Source organism: Puccinia triticina, chromosome 1A (assembly GCF_026914185.1).
Source record: "Puccinia triticina chromosome 1A, complete sequence".
NCBI lineage: Eukaryota > Fungi > Basidiomycota > Pucciniomycetes > Pucciniales > Pucciniaceae > Puccinia > Puccinia triticina.
Window position 1 is genome coordinate 5,945,463 of NC_070558.1, and position 22,937 is coordinate 5,968,399.

The 22,937-nt window shown below is 49.2% G+C and overlaps 4 protein-coding genes across 4 annotated transcripts; all 4 read left to right on the plus strand.

Annotated features, from left to right (window-relative positions):
- Positions 1-418: 418 nt before the first annotated feature.
- PtA15_1A670 (uncharacterized protein) lies at positions 419-1,884 on the plus strand (the record flags this gene model as incomplete). The annotated part of the gene is made up of 2 exons (XM_053165722.1): positions 419-1,030; positions 1,108-1,884. 2 exons carry the CDS (start codon positions 419-421, stop codon positions 1,882-1,884), a joined length of 1,389 nt encoding a protein of 462 aa, XP_053016885.1.
- Positions 1,885-6,668: 4,784 nt separating this feature from the next.
- PtA15_1A671 (uncharacterized protein) lies at positions 6,669-10,695 on the plus strand (the record flags this gene model as incomplete). The annotated part of the gene is made up of 15 exons (XM_053165723.1): positions 6,669-6,690; positions 6,757-6,876; positions 6,973-7,035; positions 7,118-7,262; positions 7,342-7,480; positions 7,552-7,761; positions 7,842-8,303; positions 8,373-8,830; positions 8,898-9,359; positions 9,436-9,743; positions 9,811-9,929; positions 10,004-10,100; positions 10,183-10,405; positions 10,492-10,558; positions 10,633-10,695. The coding sequence occupies 15 exons, from the start codon at positions 6,669-6,671 to the stop codon at positions 10,693-10,695; spliced, it is 2,958 nt and encodes a 985-aa protein (XP_053016886.1).
- A 714-nt stretch (positions 10,696-11,409) lies between these two features.
- Positions 11,410-12,252, plus strand: PtA15_1A672 (uncharacterized protein; the record flags this gene model as incomplete). Its single annotated transcript, XM_053165724.1, has 2 exons — positions 11,410-12,147; positions 12,247-12,252. The coding sequence occupies 2 exons, from the start codon at positions 11,410-11,412 to the stop codon at positions 12,250-12,252; spliced, it is 744 nt and encodes a 247-aa protein (XP_053016887.1).
- A 1,824-nt stretch (positions 12,253-14,076) lies between these two features.
- On the plus strand, positions 14,077-21,102 carry PtA15_1A673 (uncharacterized protein; the record flags this gene model as incomplete). The annotated part of the gene is made up of 5 exons (XM_053165725.1): positions 14,077-14,247; positions 14,370-14,961; positions 15,209-15,488; positions 17,931-18,129; positions 20,947-21,102. The coding sequence occupies 5 exons, from the start codon at positions 14,077-14,079 to the stop codon at positions 21,100-21,102; spliced, it is 1,398 nt and encodes a 465-aa protein (XP_053016888.1).
- Positions 21,103-22,937: the final 1,835 nt, after the last annotated feature.

Consider the following 22,937-nt stretch of genomic DNA (forward strand, 5'->3'; position numbering starts at 1 on the left):
GATCATGTTTGGCAGCTGAGTGGCTCCTGCAGGATTCGCACGGGATCAACGCCGTCTACATATTTGGAAGTGTTGGGCCACCATCTTAGAGGAGAGCGACGGGTAGACTGGAGCTCCACCGGCGCCCGCGTCTGTAGCCAGCACATCAGTCATCATCGCGTTCTTAGTGTGGCTCACACGATGCAACGATGCATGCGCTGTCGAGATAAGCTTGATCTGGAGGAGCGGCAAGGATCTGCCGGTCGCCGGCGATCACACACAGGACTGCTCCCGCGCCGACATCATACAAATAGACCCGGCCAAAGGCGGCTTCGGTCCTCTTCCTGCCATTGGGTTATTGCTTGCCGCTCAACGAGTGTCCACCTGGCGGACTGACGACTATCCGCGGCTCCACTCTAAACGCCAGAAAGGAAACACGATGAAGACGAGTCTGTGGTGTCTCTTGCTCGCCCAATCGCAGAGAGCTTTCGTGGCGCAACAGGTGGGCATCCACCTCCTGCAAGAGTCGCACCCCTCCCTCAAGATCCAGACCTGCACGAGCGACGGCGCGTGTGCCGATAAGCGACTGAGCATCACGCTGGACGCCGACAGCCGCCCGCTCCGGATGCTCCATGGGACCGAGAGCTGCATGGCGGAGGACGAGCGGGCGTGGAATGCGACGTACTGTGCGAACGGCGAGCAGTGCGCAGAGCAGTGCTCTCTCGGCGGCGTCAAGTACAAGGCCGTCCACGGAATCACCACCGAGGGTCATGCCCTCAAGCTCAGACTGTTCACCCACGGCAAACTCACCGCGTCGCGCGTCTATCTCTTGGCCGACGAGAAACACTACCACTCCTTCTACCTCAAAAACCAGCAGTTCTCCTTCGACGTCGATGCCTCCCAGCTCCCCTGCGGCGTCGACGCGGCCCTCTACTTCACCTCGATGAAAGCCGACGGAGGACTGTCTGCGACCAACAAGGCCGGCGCAATGTATGGAACGGGCTATTGCGATGCCCAATGCCCGACCGCTCTGCGGTTTATCAACGGACTGGTATGTAGGCGCTTCTCCCCATCACATTTTCTCCCACCGACCGTATGGCTGACGCCCATTCTTGGAAACCATTCCAGGCCAATGTCGAGGCTTCTGGCGAGCCGGGCCAGCAGCCAGTGTTCAAGAGCATGGGGGCGTGCTGTCCCGAGCTGGATCTCTGGGAAGGGAACGGGATCGTCCAAGCATACGGGGCCCATCCGTGCGTGTTCCCCAGCATGGCCACCTGTGAGGGTGCGGGCTGCACGGCGGGGGGCGGCCTCTGCGACCATTCGGGATGCGGCTTCGCGTCGCAGACGGCCGCCGGGGACGGCTTCTACGGCCCGAACAAGACCATCGACACCCGCCACACGTTCACCGTCGTCAGCCAGTTCCTCACCGCCACCGGAACCGCCCAGGGCGAGCTCGTCGAGATCCGCCAGTTCTACATCCAGCACGGCGTGCGCATCCCCCATCGCGTCGTCCAGCTCGCCGATGGCCACCAGGCCTCCTCGATCACCGACCAGTTCTGTCGGCCCAACGCCTCCCGCACCGGCCGTGCGTTCGCGAAGACCGGCGGGATCGAGGCCATGGGCCGCGCGCTCGACCAGGGCATGGTGCTCGTCATGGGCCTCTGGACCGCCGACGAGCCCTCCGACTCCCTCGGCTCCATTCAGAAAATCCCCGCCACCCGCAAGCCCAGCCTCCGCAGAATCAACCAGCAAATCTGCCCCGGATCTGCCCGCACTCAACCCTTCATTCAGAAACATCATCCCCACGCTTCCGTCAAGTTCTCGAACATCAAAATCGGCCCGATCCATGCCCCCCACGCCGGGATTCCACACCGGGTCAACTCTAACGAACACACCATCATCTGACCCATGTACCCCCTCCGCCACGCCTTCCGTCTCCTTTTCACGCCATCTTGATACCTTCTGGTTTCCCTAATCCACTTGTCTGCCGGGGAAAATGATCTCAAGCTTCAAATTTGTATATTTTTTTTTCTGCTCATGTACATCAGTCACAATGGCAACACCGCATACCCAACGGTTATGGAGGGTGCCAAGCCCGGTCGATGGGCAAGGGTGCTCACGACCCCGGAAAGGCCCTGCAAGCCCGTCGGAAGGGCGAGCGTTCGAGGAGCCTGCAGCCGGTCTCCGGGCGTCCCGGACACGGCCACACTGGAAGCACCAAAACAAAAGTATCACATACATAAATACTCAAAAGTTGGCCAGCACATTTTTATCCTCCAATCGGAGGCGCAAGGGGCGATCCTCCTAAGGAAAGTTTTACATCTTACCGCGCAAGATAAGTAGGCGCGCTGACCGGCACCAGTCGCTCCCGGTGCGACCCGGACGGGAGGCAGTTCTCCACAAAACTCAATGACCTGGAGGAATCACTCCTGCTCGTCAAGACTAAGCAGCTTTGCTGAGCCGGAAGAATACATCCATCCAGGATCATGAGGTTGTACCGCCTGGTCGGCCGGCAGGAGGTTGTATGACCTTGCTGACGGAAGAAAATCCCTCCGGGCCGACGAGACTGTGCAGCCTTGTTGACCGGCAAAACCGCTGGCGAGAGTGCCGTCAATCCAGCCCTTCCGGAGTGGGAGCTTGAAGGCTATGTCCCGGAGCTATGACAAATGTCTCAGTATGTTGAAAAAATTGGACGGAGGCCAGGTGGGGAGGTCCAACCGGGATCCTATGGTGAAACACGATGTCAAAAACCAAATCGGAGTCAAATTCGTTGTGACAAACCACTGGTGTCGGTCCAAGCAGGTCCAGGCCATCCGTCGTGGCAACAAAGCCTGTTGATGAGACAGAGACCCTCGCCGGGGCTGCTCCTCCGGGCCTCTCACACTTGATTTGGATGAGAGGCTTTGTTTGACTAGGGGACTTACTACAAGTCAGAAGTTCGGCCCCGAACAAGGTGACACATACTGGACACAGACTGGGACCTGAAGCGGGGCTCTCCAATATAAAGAGACCCTAATGGGCCGGATATTTATGTACGCACAAGATGATGAAACTGAGGAAAGCCTGTAGATTTCTGCCGAAGAAGAGCTCAGATGAACGAGGGAGAAACCCCGGCTTAGCCTGTCGGTAGCCCGGCTACAGACTCAGACAGCTGTTCCTTGGATCATGGAAGAGGGGGCACAACTGATCTGGCATTGGGATCCAACGGGTTGACCACACACTTTCTTTGCCTCCTCGTCGATAGAAGACATGTTTTCGAAGCGTCAACGACTAACAGCACTCCTTTTCTTCTGCTTTCAATCGGCTCACGACATAGCCCAGCCCACCCCGGCATTGCAAATCAGCTATGAAGCAGATCAAGTATTAGAAGGTAGTCTCCTCCGTGTCCTCTTTTCCTACATGATACATTCGAAATATACAATCGATTGGGTTCACCGACATTGTCGCTTGAAATACGGAAACCACTTTCTTCATAGATTCCCGTCTAGCTGCTATGGATATTCAACACCCTTCGAGTTCTGGAAATAATTTGTCAGGCGTTCTTGGATCTTCACCCCAACCAGGCGCGCTTCCAGCTGCCCAAAAACGTCAGTAACATGTCTCACCGCGTAGTAACCTAAGCTCAAGAATTGAAAGAAATTGATCGGCTGTGATTAAAATCTGTCAGAGTTAGGGGTCGCGGTCTCTCCGGAATGGAAACACAGTATGTGTAGAGCATCCCTATCATTTCAACATTTGCACAAATTTCTGAACTGATACTAGAAATACTTGAATAAATACCAGTCCAAGAAGCAATCGATGCTGAATTTAACCTTTTGGGCGAACACTTATCAATTCTCAGGAAGCATCTTGAGAAAAATGCTCACACCATCAGCATGGCGCGCCCGAGTGGGCGGCAAAAAATGCGAAAGCGCAAGAACCAGACGTTGCAGGAAGACCTTGGAGAACTAGCCAAGATTTTGCGCCTAATAGGACTTTGCAGGCGAGATTGGCTGTTCAATTTCAATGAGAAGGTGTTGGTGCTTGAACCTCACCTGCCGGCACACGAAACTTCACACGGTCCTACAAGAGAGTTGGCCAGACTCGAACGAATATTCGAAGAAATAAAGTTCGTGTTCTATTCCGATTAATGTCTGTTGTAACCCTTGAGTTTGAAAAATTGAGATTTCCGACCAATTGCGACCTTCTTCTAGATTAACTGAGCCTCCCGAATCCCAGGGTACGAGTTCCACGAAGCCAACAAACACGAAAGACACAGGGGACGCCAGACCATATGATTTTCTTGTAGGGACTTCTCCTGAACCAGGAAGACTGACAGGGGATGTTCTGCATGAGGTTATGGATAAGGTCACATCGGAATGGCTCAAAAGTTTAAATGATCTGTTGCACAAAATCTTGCCAATTGAACAGGCGCGGAAACTTTTCTCCTTTTCCGTTGGGACAGTTGAAGGTGTGGAGCGCCTTTACCTCCAGCAGTTGGTGTTCAGAACCGTCGAATGCCTATTCAACAACGGAATGATCCCTCCAGCACATCTCAACAGTTTCTTCAAATTTCAGAATACTAAAGAATTTGCTGAGATCAATCTCCATGCAGCTCAAGAGATATTCCCGCGTTTTGTGAACCTATACTTGTACCCCTTGTGGCTCCTCGATACGCCGCCGTGGATCCTCGATACATGGGGCCGCAGCTGAATTTCATTTGTTCAATTTATTTTGTTGATTCAGCTACAAAATCTGCCTTCCCCCTCCCACCCCAAGGCCCGCCGCCCAATGCACTACAACGCCCCCGTCGACCTAATAACTATCTTGCCTTGCGCGACGGCGCCCGGTTTTATCAAGCCTGTTCGGTACTGATGTCTCTTTCAGCTGTTGACGGGCAGATCTATTTTTTTCTTTTCAATTTGCACAATACTTCAAATAATGACACTATATAAAGGTATGAATAATTGTAATGATGCTGAGATTTTCCGCGACACCGCCTCCGCTGTGGCGATTCTTTCATTTGTCGTGATTGGGAGGTTCATCCTCAATTTCTCTCCATGTCACAATGGAATTCATTTCCTGTATAATGGTGTTTTTAATCAGCTCATCGTCCTTGAAGGGCATTTTATAAGAGATCTTATGTGAAGTATATTATATTAAAATTTACGCTTTGTCTCCCACAAAACCAACCAAGATTTTAATTTTCCTCAAAGTTATTTATAACAGTTTTCGTTAAGCATATTTATCAGAACCAAAAATTAATAAAGATGTATTTACCTCTCAAGGCAATGTGAGATTTATCATATTTACGTACAAATGCGAAATGAACAAGGATGTAGAATTTTAATAATGGTTGATTCAAAGCCGTTTTGCAAGATATTGAGAGGTCCGCAACTTTCCCGGTCACCATTGCAGCCTTTCACCAAGGGAGTTATACAATAGGCAAAAAATAAGAAGTACAGAATCTCCAAAAGGCTTGAGATATGATAGAGGTGATGCATGCAGTATCCTGATTTCAACTGGAGGACTTCCCGTCGATCTGGAAAGTCAGATCTGAGCCACCAGATATCAAATTTCGCAGGGAAATCTGGGTCCCCGAAGATCCCCGAAGTGATCCAGAGTTCCAGATTCCAGATTTCCCTGCGAAATCTGAAATTCCAGATCTGTTCAAAAGTGACGGGAAGTCCTCCACTCTTGATATAAATCTGAGCCACATGTTCCACCAATCCTCCATCAATCCAGCAGATATGATTTTATTTTCCACAAAAAAGATGTAAGCAAGCTTTCAAAAACTAAATCCTTCAGTTGAGTAAATTCATGGCAAATATATACGGCAGATAGATATACAGAGTCCAATTGGAGAACTGGTATGCACTATGGTAAGAATCAAGCTTGAGGTGGGAGAAGTTTTTCAGAAGATTATAGAGGCTTGTCAAGAAAGATTTGTTTGGAATTAAGCTGATTAGTTTGAAGGCTTGGCCATGTCTGCTAAACCCACAGAATCTGAGTTGTCTGGGCCTGAAAATCCTATTTCCAAATAAAATTTCCTGATTATAAATCAAACCCGGGACTGTGCAACAGTCACTTGCCAGAGAGGGCCTCAGGATCAAGCAGTTTTCTATTTTTCTTGAACCTTCCGCTTTACTTTTCAGATTTTCTACATCCATCCCTTGCGGAGTCCGATCAATTGGAGAGGCGTGAATGAATTCAAAAAGACCGAATGCTATATGCATATGCAGCAAAAGTCACAGGTGGCGGAGTTCAGGTGGCGTCGGTGACATGGCGGGTGACATCCAAGGGGTGCTGATCGCGTTTTCCCTCAAGGTCAGTGACGGATCGACACCCACCCGACATATCAGTTCACGGCCAACGCAATCGACTTTCCAGTTCCCTCGCGGACCGAATAAATTGAATATCAAGCATCGATCCACTACATACACACTTTTATCCCAACAGAGTACCTTGGAATTCTCGGCTGTTGTGAAACTATGGTCAGCTATCTCAGGTTGCGATCGATCCTACCAATCAAATTATAATGTTTCCCTCCAAAGCTATGCAGTCTGACTTAACTTCCCTCGATCGGCTCATTGATGTAGGACCAATACGGTAAGCATTCTCGAAAAGGCCTAGTTCGTAGTTCTATGAGTTGACGTCGCTATGTATCTCTTCGATCGTTCGATTTTGGCCGACTGTTTCGACGCGCCAAGATGAATGGGGGAACTTCATTGGGTGAGTATTGGACCAGAAATTTGATCGGGGGGTTTGTTAATACTAAAGTATTCTTGGTGTTTAGAGACCTTTCCGATGAATCCGACCGAGGTAGCGAATCCAATGAGAATGATAGGCACTCACCCACTGTCGAGCCATTGGCAGCTTTGCCCGAGCCGGAAGATGTCAACGACATGGAAGTGGATCGTTCGTGTTTCTACTTTGATATTCCTTGCTTTCTGTCTAGTTCAATCTCGTCGCTGGCAGCTGATCGAGCTTCTCTGAAATGATCTGTACCATTAGATGTAGGTTCAAGTAATGCAGTTGTGCTACACGACGACAAGAAATACTATCCTCTTGCTTCGGGTCGGTTCGAATTCGTGTCTCCGTGCTAGTTTTATTTCTAGACTGAGCTTGGATTTGTATGATGTGTTGTGGCATTCGATAGAACTGTATGGCCCCGATGTCGAAACCATGGTTGAGGAAGAAGATGCGCAGCCCCTTACCGAGCCAATCATCAACCCCATCAAAGTTCGGAAATTTACCATTGTTGAAAAGGGCGAAGCCGTACCCGAAACGACGTTCTCGAAGCAGTTGAGTTTACTTTCACACTTAAAAAGGACGAACACCCCCATTAATGATGCTTCAACTTCTCGCCATCAAAACATTAAGATTCATGGCTGATCTCATGAGCCATCCTGAATCTGTCCGCAACGTTGCTGTCGTAGGCCATCTGCACCACGGCAAAACAGCCCTACTGGATATGCTCGTCCATGAAACACATGATTTTGAATGGGATACAAGTAAACCTGTAAGAAATGAGTCACAACTCTATCTGTCAAACCCTTCTGCTGATGGCGGCTTACTTTGGCGTGTCCCTAGTTGCTCTACACAGATACTCACATTCTTGAACAACAGCGTGGAATCTCACTCAAGTCCTCGCCGATGTCATTTGTCCTTCAAAACTCCAAACAAAAATCATTTTTGGTCAATATGATCGATACTCCCGGACACGTGAATTTTTTGGATGAAGTTACAAACTCTTTACGTCTGGTAGATGGGGCAATTCTTGTAGTTGATGCCGTTGAAGGTGTAAGCTTCATAAGCTCTAACTAGATAGCAATCACAGAACTCCAGTACTGATTGAAGGTTGACATTCTTCGGTGATGCAGGTCCTTGTAAGCACCGACAAGATAATCAGACATCTAGTGCAGGAAGGAATTCCAATCGTTCTCGTTGTGAACAAGGTTGATCGGCTGATTTTGGAACTTCGGCTCCCTCCTGCTGATGCTTATTACAAATTGAAACACACAATTGAAGAAGTCAATACTGTCATCTCAAGCTGCAACCCAGACCCTATTCATCGAGTCTCGCCTGAGCTAGGCAACGTTGGATTTGCATCCACGGAGATGGGATGGTGTTTCAACCTTACCAGCTTTGCAAAGATGTATCGTGATACATTCTGCACTAGCAAGAAGGATTTGTTTGATATTACCGCCTTTGCAAAACGTCTATGGGGCAACGTCTGGTATCTTCCTGAGCAGCGGAAATTCGTCAAGCGTAATGTGGGTGGGGAGTGCAAGCGGACATTTGACCATTTCATCTTGGAGCCACTTTACAAACTTTACGGACAAGTACGTGGCTGCATGAATCTCTAGCTCCCTAATACAATCAATTCAGCTCCTAATAAGATTTTACATTAGGTTTTAGGCTCAGAACAAGGCCCTCTGAAGGAGACACTGGCGGATCTCGGAATTTATCTCAAGCCCTCTGCGTACAAACTCGACGTCCGACCGCTTCTAAGAATCGTACTTTCGCAGTTTTTCGGCCCTTCCACTGGCTTGGTTGACATGATTGCATCACATGTTCCAAATCCCCAAGAGTCGGCCGCTGCCAAGTTAAAGTCGAATTACACTGGACCTCTCGACTCACCCCTTGCACAACACATCGCAAAGGCTGACCCTGCTGGGCCCTTGGTAATCCAAATAACGAAGCTTTATCCAACTCACGATGCCAATGAATTTAGGTCATTTGGTAGGGTTCTTAGTGGGGTCGCTCGTGCCGGTGTCAAGGTCAAAGTTTTAGGTGAAGGCTACTCTGTAGATGACGAGGAGGACATGGTGGAGGCTCTCATTGAAAGAGTTTTTATCTTTGAATCTAGGTACATCTTTCTCTGGAAAATCTCTTACCTCAGTTTCAATGTTACTAATTCTTTACGTTTCTTTTAGATATTCTGTGGAGACAAGTGGTGTGCCTGCGGGGAATCTTTGCCTGATCTCTGGCATTGATAATTCGATTACAAAAACGGCCACCGTTGTTGAGAGCGCATATACCCGTCCAGGCGGTCCAGGCGAAGGCGAGAATCTTCATATTTTCAAACCAATTTCTCACTTAACCAAGTCGGTCCTCAAAATTGCGGTCGAACCTCTGAATCCATCCGAGCTTCCCAAGTTGTTGGAGGGATTACGAAAAGTGAACAAAACTTATCCCTTGGTCGAAATCAAAGTCGAAGAGTCCGGTGAACACGTCATCATTGGAACGGGTGAAATTTATCTGGATTGCTGCTTGTTTGATCTGAGAGAAATCTTCTCCGAAATCGAGATTAAGGTTTCAGACCCAGTGGTCAAGTTTTGTGAAACTGTTGTGGATACCTCGGTCATTAAATGTTATGCTGAAACACCGAACAAAAAGTGGGTAGCCCAGTTTCCTTGTCACGTGAGGATTTTGAAAAACACTCCTGCTAACATCTTTGACGGGCAAGTAAAGGAACAAACTCACGATGATTGCCGAGCCTCTAGAGAAAGGGATCGCGGAGGAAATCGAAACCGGGAAGATAAACATCCGAATGCCTGCGAAAACCCTGAGTCAACACTTCATGAATAACTACCAATGGGATCTTCTAGCATCTCGATCCATTTGGGCTTTTGGCCCTGAGATCGATGGCGGCGGCACCAACATTTTGGTCAACGACACGCTGCCAACCGAAGTTGACAAGAAGCTTTTGTTTAGCGTTAAGGAGAGCATCAAACAGGGTTTCCAGTGGGCAACCCGGGAAGGGCCCATTTGCGATGAACGTTCGTAATCTCTTAACCCCTCCGCTGCCACGAGTCTTGACTGACCCACGTACGTCTCGATGAATAGCAATTCGAAATGTGAAATTTAAGTTGCTGGACGCTACTCTGGCTGATGAACCGATCTATCGTGGTGGCGGTCAGATTATTCCAACTGCGCGACGGGTTTGCTACTCGTCCTTCATGATGGTTTGTTCGATCAGTAATAAGTTTCTTTCGAAATAAAAAAGCATGAATTGCTGATGCTATGAACTAAATTACAGGCAACCCCAAGATTGATGGAGCCAGTTTACTACATCGAAGTGCAAGCCCCGGCGGATTGTGTTCCTGCAGTTTATCTTGTTCTTGCCCGTCGAAGAGGTAAGAGACAAATATCCGTCAACACTTTGCGTGGGCGTCATGATTTTAATGATACTACTATGTTGCTTCTCGTAATATTTAGGACATGTCACCCAAGACATCCCCAAGCCAGGCTCCCCTCTGTATACTGTCAAAGCCTACATTCCAGTTATCGATGCCAATGGGTTTGAAACCGATCTGCGAACTCACACGCAAGGCCAAAGCTTTTGTATGCAAACATTTGATCACTGGTCGATTGTTCCTGGAGACCCCACGGACAAGTCAATCACTCTCCGGCCATTGGAACCTGCATCTGCTCAAGCCCTGTGAGTTATCCACATGCTGTCTTCGCGAACTCGGAAGAGGACGAATGACACTCATCCCGAACCGTCTGCGTGTATGTCCGTTCCAGTGCTCGCGATGTCGCACTCAAAACAAGACGGCGGAAAGGGCTCGGAGATAACATGTCGGTTGCCAAAGTAAGGGAATGCTCTTCCTCATTCTCAAAGCGCACACTATGTTTAACTCATCATCATCTTACTGTTACATTTAGTATATCGAGGCAGATCTGGTTGCCGCCTTGATTGCCGCGGGCCAAGAGAACTTGTTGGGATGAGGAAAAGCCGGCTTGATTTTCCTGTGGACTCATCCGCTGACGAATTCCTCATGAATCTGAAAGGTAACCCGTATGACATATATACCATGCACTGTACATATGGACACATGTTTTTACTTTTAACTGTGGTGTATGTTCATGTCGCTCGCCTGCAATTGTCCCCAAGCATCTCCACTGATAGCATCGTTCTTCGTGAAAACTCGGATGTACTGCCCCATGTAGTTCTCAGAGCACACAGTTGGGAATTATGATTGCCATGTCACGGAAGCCTCTACTCCAGTATAAAAAAAGTAGTCGTACTTATTTGAGCAGAGGTGTAGCTTGTAAGGTCAAGATTATGAAATAACGAAACGGTAGCATAGCAAATATGGAAGTTGATAAAAATGAAGAAAAGGTGATGAGGCCTGGGGAAAAGTACATAGATGGAACCAGAAGCCCGAACACACTCTTTGTTGTTTACCCCTCGGGCTTGGTCAATGCATAATCTGAATCTGGGGGATCCCCTACGACCTAACTGTATCACAGCCTATGGGTGCCAATGAGAGGACCAATCCACCATCTTGAGATGAGGTCTTGCTTAATGCAACGTGGCGTGGCGCGCTGAGGAGGATTCTCGGCGCGCTCGCTGACACGGGGTACCCTGCGGGGATTCGTGAGGGGGTAGGGTTTGACTTGCACATTGCCCACCGATTTTGAGATAAACCAGCTCTCGAAATGCCGACCAACGCTGCCTCCGGCTCATGGTGCACCATCAATCTCATCCGACCAGCAGCTGACTCCACACAACGAACGACAACTCCCTGCGAAGAATACCAGCGCAAAACAAGTACCGACCCGAAAACTGGGGCGATCCAAGAAACCGTGACGATTGAATCCCAAGACGCCAGTCCGTTCGAGATTTCCTTCCACATCAAACCAACAACCTACTCATCCATCCATCAAGCAGCTACCAACAGCAATAAGCCTCAATCAGCAAAAAACAATAATCTGCAATCACTTGCACACGACGACTATGTTATCGACGTCTACTTAGATGGGATTGGCGTAGGAAGCACTACCATCCACAAATCAGATCCATTCCCTGATTCTATTGATAAAATTGTCATTGGACAAAGCTTATGTCGATTGCTTCAGTTTGCCCCGGTTAATCTAGTCGATCCAGATGACCATCAAAACTCGGATGATAATGATAATATTTGTGAAGATAAGAAAGTGATCATGTCACTTGGTACCATTCAGTTCGATGTTACCCGATGTGTTGCCGTCCTTGAACAGAGTAGACCTTTTACCAACGAAGATGGAATTCAAACTACTAATCAGATGAACTTTTCCGAATGTTTCAAGAAAGCTTGTCTTGCGACCACTGCTGGCTTGGGTCAACCACAAGTTAATCAACTGTATCCTGAGACGGAGTGGCGTGCCACGAATGCCGACCCGAAACCATTCCTACAAGTTGGTTTTAAATATTATTCATTTCTCATCCCCTTTGTTCTTATCTTATTTTTTTGAGCTAACTCCTGATGGTTTTCCGTGAACCCAGTTTATTTTTAGATATAAACCGCGTGCAATCTTAGAATCAGAAGGAAAAATCACACCAACTGTTCAAGAAGTTGCAGCCAAGACAGAACAAGGAAACAAAATCAAGACAGATATTGAGAAGAACAAGAACAAGAACAGAATGAAGAATGAGCATGCTGACCAGAAGAGTGGTCAAAAAGAAGATAGAAAGCCCAAGATGATTGATTTGACAAGATCTGACAAAAATGAAAATCAAAAGCCCAAGATAATTGATTTGACAGGGTCTGACAAACCTATGGACAAAAATTCCAATTTCATTGATCTGACGGGGTCTGACATTAGTGATTAATGACTTTAGGCTTGTTGTCTCTTCTCTCAGCCTACCTTTGTCTCTATTCCCATTGAACATCAGCCTTTGATCATGCCCATACAGACCCAACATTTTACATACATCCAACAATCACCTCTGGAAACATCCATCTCTATCCCACAATTCCTGATTTTTTGATTTGAAGGCCCTCTTTCTTATGAAATGTTGCCCAATGGCAATACTACATCTTGTTGGAATTCCATCATGTCCCAGTCACCTTTTCTTGTTTCCTGTGCCTGGCACTCCTTTTTCTCCCAACAGATTGCATATGCGTAGTTGACCTTCTGTCACAAGAATTGAAGCTACTGAAAATAGATTGCTTTATTTTGAGGGGGTTAATAAACGTACCCAGGTATTTCTGCGTGTGTACCCGGTTTTTGCGTACCCCCTTTTCCGCGTGCGTACTTGTTTTTTTTCTACTCATTTCTACGCAACGCAAATAATACCAAAATTCATCTAAAATGATGAACATAATCATCATGCAATCAAAATTGCAAAAAACTCAATTTCCAATTGATTAACTAATTTGTACCCGCTTTTCTGGGGTAAATACTAAGGGGATAACTTTTTTGTTACATGCCCCAGCCGCACAAAAATTTCAGGGCACTTTCAATTGTGAATATTCTACATTCCCTGAAAATTTTAGGATTTTCAGGGAGTGTGCGGTGGGCTTAGTAGGAAAATTCCTGCTAACTATATAACTTTTTTGTTACATTTCCAAACAAGCTAAAAATTTCAGGAATATTTAAAATCTGTATAATCTCTGTGTCCTGAAATTTTCAGCAATGGGGTGGCATAAAACCATGAGATATAAGGGGTGTGCGGCAGTCTTAAGGGCAAAAATCCGGCAAATTGAATAGCTTTTTTTTTACATATCACAGCAGTCTAAAAACATGAGTGAATGCATGTAAAACCCCCGCCTCGCGGGTTTCACAACACCTTTCACAAGACTCAATTTGGTCTACATAGCTTGTCCTTTCTCCCTCTCCTAGCTCAGCAGACACCCGGCCCCAACTGACTTGTCTCCCTGAGCTAGGTATGTTCCTTTTCTCTATCTTTCTTCTTTTCCTCTCCTCAGTTGTACACAGGAGACACCTGGCCCCAACTGACTTGTCTCCCTGAGCTAGATGCAATAAAGACCCCAACGTTGGCATCAGAACCCCTTGAGACTCTTGTCTCCTCTGAGTGCCAGCGCCTAGCCCAGTGAAGAGCTTTGACTCTTACACTTTTTTTTTCTGATCCCAACAAAGGATTTTTTTTTCTTAACTCACTCCGAACTTGATTGAAACAGACCCGCTCGACTGACAACGGGATCTTGACTACTCCGTTGTGTGGACTACACGAACTACACGAACTCACAAACTGCCCTCACCTCCTTTTTCTTCGACGGAACGACTGGGGGATTGACAACTGATCACTCATCAGCCCCTTGTCCTTTTGTTTGCTCAAACATCCGGCCGGAACAACCGCCAAGCAATCCACGTGCCGGTACAATGCTCGCCACCCAGGCAACTCACAGGCACGAAGAGAGGATCCAACACCTGGAGGCCGTGGTACAGTTCCTTTTGTTGAAGGCAGACCCCGTCCAAGTTCCAGTCGCTCCAGCAGCCTCACCTAACGTTGATAGGTTCCGATACTTGACCGGTCGAGGGCTTGAGCCTATTGTATCCAAGGAGACAGCGCGGTCCTTGATAGCCGGCTGGCAATGTGGACGACTAAGATGTCCGGGAGAGAAGTCACCTTCCCCTGCAGCATGCCCCACCACCTTTGCCAGCGATAACACCAGTCTCCCCGTGACAACTCTCGCCTCAAGCTCCCCTCAGGCAGAATTGTGGCAGCCCCAACCAACCCTTCCTCCTCGACCACGGGCCACCACCCTGACGCTTATCCACCCGCACTCGGAGGCCCAGCCAGCACCCTCCACGCCGGCCTCCTCAGCGTCCTGGCCCTTGCCACCCCCCCTTGCAAACGGCCAGCCCCGCCGGACCAGCCCGTCCTCTTCGCCTCCCCCCAGGCCGTTGAACGCCGCTGCAGCATGGACAAGCCGCTCGGCACCAATCTTCCCAGGCTTGGGCTCGCCCAACTCGACTACCACAACGCCCTTGCCATCCTCCCCACCGACCTCCGCCTTTCCACCCAGCTCAGCCACCTTGCCGCCGCCAAACTCCGCCCGCTCCTCAAGCCCTTTGGACCCCACGTCCAGCCCAGCCTCACCTCCACCGCTACACCACACTCGCCGCAGCCCAACTCCTCCTCCAGCCAGAAGCTCCAAGCCCATTCTTGCCTGCACATTCAAACCACCCCCGGGCACTCGCGCGACATCCCAAGCGCCAGCTGCCCAACCAGACCGGAAGCACCCCGCCGGCGCCAATCACAGCGTAGAGCCCACCAAGACCACCCAGCCGACCGATCTGGCCGATCGCCCCGCTCCAATACCGCACCCTCTCCTCCCTGGCCCAACCCTCAAGCAGCCTGAGCTCCCACCGGACCACCGACGAGCTCAGCAGCCAGCCCCCGCCTCTTCCCTCACACAACCCCCACCTCTTCCCTCACAAGCACCAACACCTCCCACTCCGCCAGCCTCTCCGCCGACCGGCCAGCCCTCTCAACCCCTCGCGAGCGCAGGAGCCTTGATCAGCTCGCCCGCGCCCTTGCCTCCCCTCCATCCCCTTGCCAACCCAGCCCCCATCGAGAAAGGCCAGCCCAGCCTCCCCGCACCCCGCGAACCCCTCAATGAAGTCCCTGGTTCTTCACCGCCAGAGATCCTCCCAGCTTCCGGATTTACCCCCAGGCATGCACAAGCCCAACCACCCTGCCCGTCCAGCCTAACTATGTCCTCCCGCCCCGCGCTGGCCTCTCCACCTCACTTGCCCTCCTGCTCCCCGCACAACTTGCACCATTCTCCGTCAGCTCCTGCGACCTCCGGCACACACTCGGTCGCACCCTCTGCCTTCAGCACCCTCTCCTCTCCATCCACCCTGGCTATCGCAACCATCACGGCCCCAGCAGACTCCTGCTCTGTTGATGAAGAATACCGCAAGGCCCACAATGAAGCTCTTGACGCGTTTAACGACGAGCAAGAAAGACTTTACAGCTTACGGTGCCCTGCCCGTCCCAACTGCCTTACCCACCTCACTGCGCTGCCACCCGCCCAACCTGAATGTTATGAGACAGTTGCAATAGGATCCATCACAGTCCTCAACAACAAAGACATTCCGCTTGACTCCTAACTTGCCCCAGACTTCTCCCCCTCGACCCAGCATTACTACAACAACATCAATAAATACCTCAAACTCCTTGCAGGATACAAAGCAGACGAATTGCGCGACGCAGAAGCTGTGATGAACCCGTCCCCCTCTAGCGTTGCTGATTTACCAGCTGCCCCATCTACCAGCACTTCAAACTCCTCAAAGAAAAATAAGAAGAAGAAGAAGAAGAAACTTTGACTTCCCCCAACACTGCTTCATTCCACAAAAGTTTCCCCTATTGAGAACCATGCCGACACATCAAGATTTTCTCCCACCCTTCCATTTCTTCCATCCTCCTACCACAATCCTGCCATTTCCATCCCTCATAAACTCTCACTCTATTTCCTCCTCCCTTCTCTCCTTGTTACACTCCAAAAATTCTCAACATTGACAACTTTAACCTGCTTCTCCACAAACTCTTCCAGTAGACCATTGGCAACCTCAAGTACCTATCAACTTACTCAGTCTACTAGTTATACTTCTTTTCTTTTATAGGAGGGGAGACTGTAAAACCCCCGCCTTGCGGGTTTCACAACACCTTTCACAAGACTTAATTTGGTCTACATAGCTTGTCCTTTCTCCCTCTCCTAGCTCAGCAGACACCCGGCCCCAACTGACTTGTCTCCCTGAGCTAGGTATGTTCCTTTTCTCTATCTTTCTTCTTTTCCTCTCCTCAGTTGTACACAGGAGACACCCGGCCCCAACTGACTTGTCTCCCTGAGCTAGATGCAATAAAGACCCCAACGTTGGCATCAGAACCCCTTGAGACTCTTGTCTCCTCTGAGTGCCAGCGCCTAGCCCAGTGAAGAGCTTTGACTCTTACAATGCATCTTCTCCATGACCTTAAATTTTTAGCAATGTTGTGGCATCAGAACATGAGTTATATGGGGTGCGCAGTAGTAGATATCCAAGTTTATTAAAGACACAGTTTTGCCAAACTTAAAAAAATTGAGATCAAGGGTTTCCCCTTACAATTACACAAAATTAAGAAAAACAAATCATGGGTTTCCCCATTAACAAAATCTCAAAAAAAATTTCTGGGTTTCCCCATCACACAAAAGACACAAGCAAGTTCTCAACCCAGCCTTCCAACAGCGGCAAAGCCGTGCCCCCAGGCTCAACACCCAGCCCGCGTCAAGCGCACGGGTCAAAAGTGATGGACATGGAGGCCCCCGGCCCGCAGAAAAGGCTGCATAACCGTGGGGGGCCCACTCTTTGCCCCTCAGAAGGTGCAAGTGCAACAGCGGAGGGGGTTGAGGACAATGGATAGCTGGAATTACAGCATCTCCAATTGCCTGGGGATTTATTGGACCACACCACCTCCTCCTTTATAAGCTCATGGTCACCACCCCTGCCAGCTTGAGAGGCCTGAGCATTGTATACATACAAAACTTCAGAAGCCACTCCGCGGCCATCACAACCACTTTTGTTTCAAGGTCAACCGCTCCACCTACCACAAATACAGATGTACAGCTTTTTGGTAACCTTGGCAACCAGTATGACATTGCTGCAATCAGAACCACCTTGCGCTACATGTATCTATGTACTACTGAAGGCCCTACCTACCAGCCACTAACTAAAGAGTATCACCATGTTAAAGGTGATGTGGTCCAAAGCTTGACACATCCTCTGAGCATCCTGACCGCACGGACAAGTCTACCTGAGCACGCGGAGTGGCGTGCAACAATCCACGGTGGAAGACTCATGAACAACCAGCAACCACCCCCTGCTCTGACTCTTCCCCTCCACAGGGAAAATACAAATTCAACAACACTCTTGCCCTTTTAAAGTCCCTTCCACAAGCACCCCACACCGCTTGTCACCATCAGCCTTGCCCCCGGCCCTCCGTTCTCAAGCTCCCCAATGCCTCTTCTGCCGCCGGGCAATTGCACCATTCCCGCCCCTAACCCAGATCAGAACCACAATCAAGCTGCTTTAACTCACCGGCAAACACCTGGATTTTGCTAAGTCCCTACCCTTCTCTTAAATTTCTCTGTTGCTGTGATTGATTGACAGGGGCCTTCTTATCTTCTTTTTTGGGGTAAACAGTCAGTTGGATGGCTGAAGGTGGTTTTCTCTGAGATCGTTTGGGTTTTCAGCCTGCAGATGGCCTCGCTCAGCTTCTGCTACGGACAAACATCATCCTTCACCTTCTTCTTGACCCCCCACGCCAACGGGGGGGATTGTCTCTTTGTAGATGCCACTAGACCATTTGCAGGTTCACAACGCGGCAAAGGTGGAGGTGCTGAGGCTTCTTCTCTTGGTGCTTTCCAAGCCGCTCTACTCGCCGCCCAAACTGTACATACTTGTTGGGAGGCGGGATGACAGTTTGGGAGGTCTTGGGCCACCCGTCCAAAGGGCTGTCTGTCTCAATGCGCCCCTCCCTCACTTACTGTAAAGCCCGCACTGCGCAGACTTCACAATCATGTCACAGACCCTTTCACATATTCCTCCTCTTCCATACATATAGTTAGATCCTTTTTCCAATACTAGCTTGGCAGAGAGCTTGGACGCCCCTTCTCTCTGCCAACACTCGAAATACAAACCAACCGTTGGAGCTAGGACTTTAGGCTCCAAGCCCGCTCCCTGTGCCCGTTGAGACATCTTAGTGAAGGACTCATCTGAGTCCTTACACTTTTTTTTTCTACTCCAGTCAAATCAATCAGCATTTTTTTTCTCCTTCCGCCTCTGCTTCCGCTTCTGTGGCCAAGCAACTACTGATTGCTCAGCGACTCAAAATATTGCCCGTACATTTATTCTTCCATCCGTCCGCCCGCCTGCCCAATAATCCTCCTATATCCTGCCCTTGCCCTGCCCTCAAGGCCATCCATATTGACCTGAACCTATCTGGGCCCCTAAAACTCCCCAACCTCAACCTTCCAGACCAACCGTCCCGCCCGTTCCCACCCGCTCCTGCCTTGCTCTGCCTGAAAAAAGATGAAAAACTCACAAGTCCTTTCTTCCTCAGAGGGGTCAATGGGGTCCCTCTGGGAAGAAAGAACTTGCTTCTACAAGCCCTTCAATCACTCAACCAGCGGCTACAAATCAACTAGCAACTACAAAATGCGCATCCGGCATCTGGAAGGACTTGTACAAGTCTTAATGACTAGAACCGCGCTAGCCCAGCCCATATGTCACTCTGCGTCCAGGTCCTGGCTTGTCTGCGCTACTCCCATGTCCGGCTCATTCCAATACTTGACTGATTGAGGTCTTGAACCAATGTTGTCCAAGGCAACAGCGGATGCTTTGGCGTCCGCCTGGCAATACAAGAGGCCAAGAAAACATCACCCTTTGACCACCTTGCCTACTCGCCGTGATTCACACTTGCCTGATCTACTGCTCGCCACACTCAACCAGGCTATCAACGGCCAAATTGTCGTCAAAAATGCCGCCAACACCCTGCATTAATTGCACTCACCATCACCCTCTACCTGCTTACTCTCTCCGCTGCCTTCTGCACCCGCCCCTAACTTGCCCTGCTCATCTCCCTTGCGACTATCCGAGGCTGCAGCAGCCACCTCATAATGTATCACCTATCCTCATCCACGTCCCCTTGTCTCCGCGCCCTCAACCTCATCTGCAGCCACATCTCCAACTTTGCCAACCCCCACAAGCTCGCCTGGTCACTACACCATTTCTGCTGCATTGAATTTGGGTTTGACCTCGCCCCAACCTTCCAGGTTGCAACCACACCACAGCCTGAACCCTTCCGACCTTACAGAAACTTCTGAACTTGCCCAACTGCCCAATCTTTCCCTGCCTAACGTTCTGACTACATGGCTGCCCAAACCAATGGCTGAAACTGTCCAAAAGCTCAAACCTTCCCTATGCAACTGCGCGACTGCCCAATTGCCTGAACATGCCCTTGCAGACTGCCTAAAACTTCACACACCTGCATCAACTGTCTGCATAACCGCGCCCCCCCACAAAACCACCCCTCCCGGCCCTTCCAAAACCTTCCCAACAAAGGCTAGATCACCCCCAAAACCATATGACCAGCTTTCCCCTCAACTGGTTGCTGTATCAACTGTAACCATGCACCACCCCAAAAAGTATGGCAATGAGTGCACATTGCCACGCTCTAACATTGCTCTAACACAACTCTTATATGTATCTTACTTCCCTCAAAAACACCTCTTACTTTCCTGAAACAACTCACTTACTTTCCTCAAACACTCAGCACCACCCCAAAAAGAAAGGCAATGTGTGCTTATTGCCATGCTCTAAAGCTTCTCTTACTTGGATAATTCCAGTGTAGAGCCAGGGTTCTCAGTAGTGATTTTGGACGATTGTCCAAAATCACTTCCAGGATGTATGTGCAATATGAGTAGGGAGGGATGGGATCAGTTAACCAAGTAAAAACAAGTTTAAATCTCAGTTACATGAATGTATCACAAGGTTATACTTGGTGGTAAGACCGGGTAAGACCTATGTAATAGCAATGTGTGCACATTGCCACCCTTTTTGGGGTGGTGATGGTAGATGAGGTTATTTCACCACTCTCTCCAGCTTCTGACACCAAAACAGCCCTATTATACAATGAAGCTGCCCGACACTACCAACCGCTTGAAGATTTGGAATTTGATACATCTGCTGAACACTATTAGCTCCCATCTTGCCCACCCCGCCGTCTGGCGCTGTCCTGTCCCATCTGCCCCGCCCTGTCGCCTGTCCTGTCCTGCCCCATTACCCGTCCCGTCCCGCCCCGTTGCCCGTCCCGTCCGCTCCACCTGTCCTGCCTGTCCTGCCCATCCTGTCCGCTCTGTCCTGTCCTTTTCTTTCCTTCCCGCGTATCCCCTCTTTTTCTTCCCTTCCTTTTTTTTATAGGAGGGGAGACTGTAAAGCCCGCGCTGCGCGGACTTCACAATCATGTCACAGACCCTTTCAAATATTCCTCCTCTGCCGTACATATAGTTAGATCCTTTTTCCAATACTAGCTCAGCAGAGAACTTGAACGCCCCTTCTCTCTGCCGACGCTAGAAATACAAACCAACCGTTGGAGCTAGAGCTTTAGGCTCCGAGCCCGTTGAGACATCTTAGTGAAGGACTCATCCAAGTCATCACACTTAACTCTGCACCTGAACTGCTGAGCCTCCTCCTTGCACCCCTCTGAAGCCTCCTCAACACCAACATTGCTCCTCTAAGAACAACTTCAGTAGCCCCGCATGCGCCTTCAACACCCTTGCTACCGGACTCGGCAGGATCACTCAGGGCAAGATTGGCATCAGCCCCAAACGCAGCTCCATCTCTGCTCCTCCCCTGAACCCTTAACTTTGATCCCCACCCGCAGACCGAGCTTTACCCCTCAGAACAGTGGCGGCGGAAGGAGTGCTGCGAGTCATTATGGCGGCGCAAGCTCCGCTGGGATCTCCCACAACCTTCCTGAATGGTGTGAGGCCGGATTGAGCTTGCTTCTCCTGCCCAAGACGGCCAGAAACAACTCAACAAAGACAACAACAGGTTGGAAAGGGATGGCAACCAAGGAAACTACTGGGCTCATTGGCAGAGACAAATGTTCTCCAGGTCTATGAGATATCCCATGGAGACCATCTGAAACAAGTTTGCCGGCTTGGGAAATGCGTCTGAAGACAACGGAGTTGATGTAAAATACCATCCTGGTGCCAACTACGTTCTCCCAATTGTCAGGATTCGGGCCCAGGCCTGTCTGGCCGGCTACGGGGCGCAAGCCCGAGTACCTTGCTCTAGTGGAAGCAGTTGAAGACGCCTCAACAACCATCTCCACGCTGCCGAACGCCTTCAACCCAAACTCCTCAAACTGTAAGTGAGAAAACCCTTAGCATGAACCCTTCCAAACTGTAAAAGATCCAAACCAGTCTGAAGGTGAACTAAAATACTCCATTGATACATACCGCCTGATTCAGACAACAACAACATGGACCAACCAAGCGTAGAAAGCGCCTTGTGAAACCAACTGGACCTGTATGTATCCTGCAGAACGTCTCACCTGCATACAGTCACAGGTATAAAAGACTAACCTTGCTGCCCATGATCTCAGTCTTCTCCTCAGCCAACATCACTTCCCCATCAGCTCACACACAAATCAACAACACAAACACTATAGTTACTCTTCACTGCCCTTTTTGCCCTTGAACTTGACCACCGTATCTCAGTCCCACAAATGTTTCTCTTGTTATCATTGACAGCCTGCAACAACCTTGTTCCGCATTCTTGTTCTTCTCAGATTGCTTTCTTTCCTTTATCTCATTGTTCTCATACAACCTTTGTATCACTGAGAACTCCATTTGTTGCCTTACCACTGCCCTTAAGGTACTTGACTGTTCTACAAATATTTTCTCTCATCTTTTTCTCATGGGGATCACCATGAGCTGACAAAGTTGAAATTTAATCCTTAAGTTGTCATATTCTCACACAAATGCCTAAATTTTTTTTCTTATCCAATTGCTTGATCTTTAATCTGCTGTTTTGTAAAGTCCTGAGACTCCCATATTGTCTTAAATCACTTGGCAGACCCCTACCACCCAATAAATGCTTGCGCAGAGAGTTCCACAAGGTTATTATCCAAGCTCAAAGCAAATCTGCGGAAAGCACCTGACTGAGCAGAGTGCTTAGAAGATCTCAAGGATACTGTTCACAACTGCGACTGCAGGCAACAGGCAGCCACTGTCATCTGATCTTTCTCTGTGTTTTCTTTCTTTCTCCTTGGTGCTGATGAGGCTAGCATTAGCCCTTCACACACTTCTTTTGCTGCCCCTTAACTGTCTTTTAGTAGCATTTTCTGCTTAGTACTGCTTGTACCTTTTGCTTCTCTTTTTTGATATCCTTATAAATCTTGAGTTTCTCTGTATTTGTGGTTCATCCTTGATATCCTTCAAATTGTATGAAATAAATGCATACACACACATGCATTGGAGATGCTGGAGTAGGGCTGGACGCCGCGGGGTACCCAAGAGCCTCCAGCCCTGCCGTGGTAATACCTGTTGGGAATATCCAAGGAAAAAAACTAAGGGTGATGACCCCGTGGAAATACCCGGGATAACAGGTTGGGTACACGGGTAGATGCGGGTATTTTCTCCGGCGGGCACCTTCAAAGATGCCTGGGAATTATTGGGTATACCCGCGGGTAA